We start from the raw sequence: 6,394 nt of genomic DNA on the forward strand, positions 1-6,394 counted from the left end.
ATAAGTTTTTTTTTTTTTTTTTTTCCACACATTGCAGGTATTTGGCCCCACAGTACCTAAATATCGATCGAATGGGAAACAATGTAATTTAAAAATGCATACGCAAAAAGAGGCTTGCCTTTTTTTTTTTCTTTCCGTTTGACGTGCGGGACTTTTGTATTTATATGTCCCATTCGTGTGTAATGTGGAAAGAAGCTCGTCTCTCCCGTGTGCATACACATACATACATACTTCTTTAACACACATAATAAATGGTTGCCCCCTTTTTTCCCCCCCTCTGTTGTTTGCAGTCCTACGGGTCGCCTCCTCCGCCTCCCCCACCCATGGCGTGCCATGGAAATGACTCACCCAACTTCGGAAACGGCGATATGTATCCCATCCAAAGCACGTTACCCAACAGTAGATTCAACTCACGAGTTACAACCAATGAGATGCACCAATCCTTTTTAAACTCTCAGTATGACCACTTCCCATACAACTTCTTCAAAAATAATGAGCAGGCGCCATACATGCAGAGATCGTACAACAAGAATTACAACAACATGGGAAAGACTTAAGGTGTTTAAGTGGCATCAAGAAGAGAGGAGGGCTTGTGGAGCTGATTTTTATGTAAGCATTTGTTGGGTCCGCCTCTACTTGGCACACATTTGATGGGCGTATATTTTAATGACGTATATTTTAATGACGTAAATTTTAACGACGTAAATTTTAACGACGTAAATTTTAACGACGTAAATTTTAACGACGTAAATTTTCCGCGTGTCCCTTTCAACGTGCCGATTTTACGCATGCACGCGCCCCCGCATGCATGGCATGCATTTGCATATCCGCGTATATGCGCACATATGTAGAATCTCTTTGAATTAAAAAGAAAATCACCCAGAAGTCGTGCGAATTAATGCCAACCAGTGTCCCTTCGTGCGAGTTTCCAGCATGCGTTCGTTTAACACAGCGAGACATTCACCCACACCTACACAATAGGTACGCATGTCCCGCACGTATACACCCTCACCCCGCATGTATGCACCCTCACCCTACACGTATACACCCTCACCCTGCACACACACAAACACAAACAAACACCATTATCTGTGCACACGCAACAAGGGTTTCACATACTCCCCATGATGTACATTACCCTACCATTTAATTAAAGCAAAAATATCCTTACCAAAAGAACCATGTGTGTTTTCTTGTAACCCCTTATTGCGTTTTTCCACACTTTTTTTTTTTTTGATGACTTTTAATCTTGATAATTTATATGAGGACTTCTGAAAAAAAAAGTTCGTGAAGTTTTTCATGCGGCTGTTAAGAGGTTTTTTACGGCGTTGTTGCGACGTTGTTGCGACTTACTGCGGCGTTACTGCGGCGTTACTGCGACATTACTGCTGCGTTACTGCGACATTACTGAGACGTCACTGCGACATTACTGAGACGTCACTGCGACATTACCGAGACGTCACTGCGACATTAATGAGACGTTATTTGCGAAGCTATTTATGTGCCAACCAACATTTCTTCTTTTATTTAACTTCCGTAAAACTTCCCACACAAACCCCCTGTGTAATTCATTAAATTCACCCCCCAAAAGCCAAACATGTTGGAAATTCCGCGCAAACCACGCTAAAGAAAAATTTCCCTTACGTCACTCGGAAAGGCTTTTTTGATTTGTAGGTGCACAGCCATCCCCCATATCCCCCCCTTTCCCCTCGTTATTTTTTTTCAAAACGCGCTCATTTCGCGCATATTTTGCGATATCATTTGGGGGGGAGAGAAAAAGGCACCCTTTTTAAAACTCCAACAACAGTAGTAGTGTGCTGTGCTGGCAGTTTACTTTCACCAAAACGATATGTACCCGCAACGATTGATTGCACTTCCATTTTTTGAGCTCAAACTACCTATGTGTTGTACGTTTTGTATGCATGTGCCTTCACCCCACGAAGAAGTTTTTTTTTTAAAATGAAAACTTCAGAAAAGAAGCTTTCCTTGGCTAACGTTATGTCTGTGAATGCGATATTTTTTCCCATTTTTTTTTTTTCCCCACACAGAGCCCATGCAGAATTGGCATTTATTGGGATGTTCTTTCAAGCTGTTGTATGGGCACTTTTCTCGCATGCGAGGATGCTGAACTGGGCATGTTCCGGAATATGAACAAGTGTGCTGTGCTGCACAGAGTTTGTATAGCACCTACAAGGGGGGGTAACCCTCTAGCAACGCTGGAACAGAGGGGGAGGGGGTTGATAAAGAAAGGACGCGTCGCCATGTTATTCCCTCTCTGACTTTTCTTATGAACGCACCTATCGAGAATGCACCTAATCCGTGAGTGCGTTCCGCGGAAATTTAAACATATTCAAAGTGGGGTTGTGAACACGTGGCGAATTTGTAGAGGGGACCCACGAATCCGTGACAGGGTGGTGTAACCAAAAAGGAACAGGTGATACTCCCCCAAATAAATAATTCGTTTTACAACCCCGTCACGCCCGTCTACCCCAACTTCGAAGTGACGTGGGAAGGAATTGGGGATACGTCAAATTGGAAGACCCCCTAAGAACTTCTCCTTTCGAATGGTTTCCTTTTTTCTGTCCAGTTATGGAACGAAAGTTTGGCTTAATCGAATGCGTGTTTTTTTAAAAATTTACACAGCATACGTAGCGAACGTGGAGCACCCCCTGTTCGCCAGCGAAGGGGGCAGAAATGGAGGAAGCCACGGGGAGTGCCTAAGTCGGCGCAGCGCAGGCGCTAAGAAATGTAGGTAAATACGAGTTAGACAGAGATAGCCGCGTGGAGAAATTAATCGGAGGGAAAATACCCCACCAGGGGTTTCCACCCCCCGTTCTTCTCGCAGGGTCTTCTCGACGGTTCTTCTAGCCGCTTCTCCTCGCCGCTTCGCAAAAAGAACTTACTCAATGTGGATTAGCTTGAAGTCCTGGTCGACGTTGGTGGAGTACCCGCTGGCCTTCTCCTTGCTCGTAATAATGACAATATTTTTTTCAAATTCGTTAATTTTCTTCTCCAGCAAGTCGGCAAATTTGTAAAAGTCTTCCTTCGTTGTTTCCATGATTCTTTTTCTGAAGTCAATTCGATCCTGCTTGGTCTCATTTGAGATAATTCTCAAAAGAGACAGCTTGCTAAGTTCAACTCCCCTTCTCGGTTTGTCAATATTACCAATGGCGTTGATAATGTACCTACGTAAATCATTTTTCGTCATGGTATCTGCCATTTTTCTGAGTCCTTGTGCAGATTCTCTAAAAGTCTGAAGAGTTTTCTCCAAATTGGGATCCCTAGCTGATAAGAATACGACCGCCCCGTCATATTCAATATCTGCAAAAACACCGTAAGCACCATTTAGACCTCTAACTGTTTCCCATAGGTAGGAGTTTTTCAAAGCAGCAACGATAACGATGAAGGAAGGGTCTAAAAATTCCTTCTCATTAAATAAAATTCCAGCCATAGAAACAGCATTTACAAATGTTGGGATGACAAAGAATTCTTTTTTCTTTTGTTCCTTTTCTATAACTTTGCTTTGTTTTATTTCTTCAATCCATCCGATGGTTTCCGTTCCATTATTCTTGGAGTCATTCTGTTCAAAGTAACCCAGTAGATTCTTGAAGGACTCTTTCGACTTTACAAAAAGTTCATCCAACGCAGCAGAGTCTGATGTTACACTAATTAGTAAGTTCTTCTTCGTGAATATTTTATTTCTTATCCTATTTAAAATTTCCTCAAATTTGTCGAAATCTGATTCAGCCAACTTTAACTGTTCTTGAAGTTTGAGATAGTTTCCATATCCAAAAACCAAATCATGCGCATAGTACTTGGCGTTCAGTTGGGACTTCACATATTTCAACAACAAGGAATATCCTTTAGAGCTAAATACAGTTTTCATTCCATTAATTTTCCTCTTCAAAATTTCTACTATCTTTTTCTTGTTTGAAAAGTCTGAGTCTTTTAATGCTTCCAAGGCTATCTCCAAAGATTCATTGCACTTATGACTTAACACATGCATTTCAAAGTTGAACAACCCGTGTGCATTATACTTGCTAGTGACTTTCAGATGGTCGCTAGTGGAGTACAAGGCAACGTTGGCCATAATATTTCCTATGTTTTTTTCCCTCAAAATTACAAACTCTTCTGATGATCTTTTGTTGGTTTTATTCTCCAGGATGAGGACTTTGAAAAGGTTGAGGTAGCTCAGTTCCTCCAGCGTTAAATGGTCCAGACTAAAGATTAACTGAAGGTAGAGGATACCACTCGTTGGCATTTCGTAAATGAGCATTGGTATTTCCCCTTCTGCAACATTGCTCTGTTTTGTAGCTCCGTCTGTGATTGCCTCACCTTGGGAACCTTTCAAAACGTACTTGTTAATCAAATCGTCCATGTTTTTCTTCATCAGATCTTCGCTCGATTTGACTTGGTTATACTTATCCATATTGTTTTCCTCAGAGATGGTAGTAAAGTAAGCATTCGCGGGAATTTCCAACGTTTCTTTGTTCAAATCGGAAATACTTATTATGGGGAAATTATCCAAATGTTCAGGTGATTCCACAGTATTTTTGTACTTGGTTAAATTTTCAAAATCGACAATGATATCATCTCTTTCTTTTTCCGTCAAGCTTTCAATTTGTTTTTTTAAAGACTCTTTTTCTAATTCTTCCTGTTCCTTTCCATAATTTTCATCACCCTCCATGAGAATGACCGTTCTGTGATAATTATTAATGAAATGTTTCTCGATAAATTTTTCCAAATATTTTGGCTGATTTTTTATCTTATCCTTAACTACATTCAAATGCTTTTCGAATTCGAAAATGAGAAGTGGGTCCCTATTATAATTTAGCCTAGATGCCATCTCAAAAATGTAGTCTATACTTTTGGACGTTTTCAAGTTTGCCTCCTTCAACACAAATTCGATGTTATTTATGGAGGCCTCTACTGCAGATTTGTTAAACCCTTCATCTACCACTTTTTGCAACGCTTTCAAAACGACGTTCTCTACCTCGTAATGTATTTTGTCCAGACTTATATTCTTTTCATTTTTTTCTTTTATTCCTTTAAGACCGATAGTAAAAATAAACTGCACCAGGCTGTCATCCAGCCCTGTATCTATGACGCTGTTTCCCAAGCCACAATCGATTAACGCTTTGTACAGAACACTCTCAGTTGTATGGGTAAGAAGGTTGTTTATGATCAGCAGGGCGAAATAATCTTGTGGGGATTCTAAACTGAGATCTACATCTAACAGATCATTTTTCTTCGGATTTAATAACCACGAAATGGAAACCAAATTTTCTTTTTCCTCAGAATGGTCAGCAAATTTGTTTCTCACATAGAAAGGTCCTTTTTTGTACTCCTGATAGTTTACATTTTCCACAGCATCATCTCTATACTTGGTAAAATCTAACTGATTCAGATAATCGTCCACAAAATTTAACAACTCGGTAGGGTTATTCTTACTAAAAAAGATGACCTTAATCTTTTTAGGGTTATAATTCTTATAGTAGAATTCTTTAAACTCTTCGTAAGTCAAAGTAGGGATCTCTTTAGGGTCTCCACCACTGATATTTGAATGCACATTATCTGGAAAGGTATTCTTCATTATAACATAGTACAGATGTTGTAGTGGGCTGCTAAAGGATCCTTTCATCTCACTGTAAACAATACCATTATATGAAACTTTGTAATCCTTAATTTTTGGAGCATCTGTATTTTTTTCTTCATCCTTCAGCTTTTCCACTTCGTATGTCCATCCTTCTGTTTGGAAAATAAATTTATTTTCTAATACATTTGGTTGGAACACACTATCCATGTAAACAGCCATGATGTTGAAAAAATCTCGATTGTTCATCGATCCAGCCATGTACACAGTTCGGTCATTAAACGTGTATGCATTCAGGTGCGTATTTAGTGTCCCTTTTTCCAAGAGACCCATGGAATCCTTATAATTGAAGTTTTTCGAGCCGGACAAAACGGTGTGCTCCAATATGTGGGGAATTCCCTTCCCTGAATGCGTCAACGTTTTCACGTAAAAGGCAAAAGTCTGTTCTACATCCAACGGATCGTTCGACCCCAATGCTATGACCTGTGTTTTCGCCTTCTTATGTTCATACACCGTGTACGTCATTTTGAATTTCTCACTAAATCTCTTCTCAAGAATGTTATAACTTTTATGTTCTGGGCACTTTTCCTGTGCCCACTCCGGGGACTTATTCATCATGGCCGTAAATGAATACAAGTTCGTCGTGCTTATAGAATAAATAAAACTGTTCGTAAACACATTATATTTTCTTTTTTCCGCTTTGCATAATAAGCCATTAACACAATTTGTGATGATATTTAAATACCCCAAAACTCTCATTAATTTCATCTATTAAAGAATGGTGGGTGTTTAATAAAAAAA

The 6,394-nt window shown here is 39.7% G+C and overlaps 2 protein-coding genes across 2 annotated transcripts in view; one reads left to right on the plus strand and one right to left on the minus strand.

The window, feature by feature from the left end:
• The window catches only part of PCYB_111970 (poly(A)-binding protein), a gene marked incomplete at its 5' end in the record, with an annotated part of 2,438 nt that extends 1,860 nt beyond the window's left edge, over positions 1–578 (plus strand). The window contains 2 exons of the mRNA XM_004223075.1: positions 38–83; positions 291–578. Of these exons, the coding sequence (XP_004223123.1) occupies positions 38–83; positions 291–557 (313 nt within the window). The 3' untranslated portion in view covers positions 558–578. The remainder of the gene's footprint in view (positions 1–37; positions 84–290) is intronic.
• A 2,321-nt stretch (positions 579–2,899) lies between these two features.
• On the minus strand, positions 2,900–6,361 carry PCYB_111980 (falcilysin; the record flags this gene model as incomplete). Its single annotated transcript, XM_004223076.1, has 1 exon — positions 2,900–6,361. One exon carries the CDS (start codon positions 6,359–6,361, stop codon positions 2,900–2,902), a length of 3,462 nt encoding a protein of 1,153 aa, XP_004223124.1.
• Between the last annotated feature and the right edge of the window lie 33 nt (positions 6,362–6,394).

This window comes from Plasmodium cynomolgi, chromosome 11, assembly GCF_000321355.1.
Source record: "Plasmodium cynomolgi strain B DNA, chromosome 11, whole genome shotgun sequence".
Taxonomy (NCBI): domain Eukaryota; phylum Apicomplexa; class Aconoidasida; order Haemosporida; family Plasmodiidae; genus Plasmodium; species Plasmodium cynomolgi.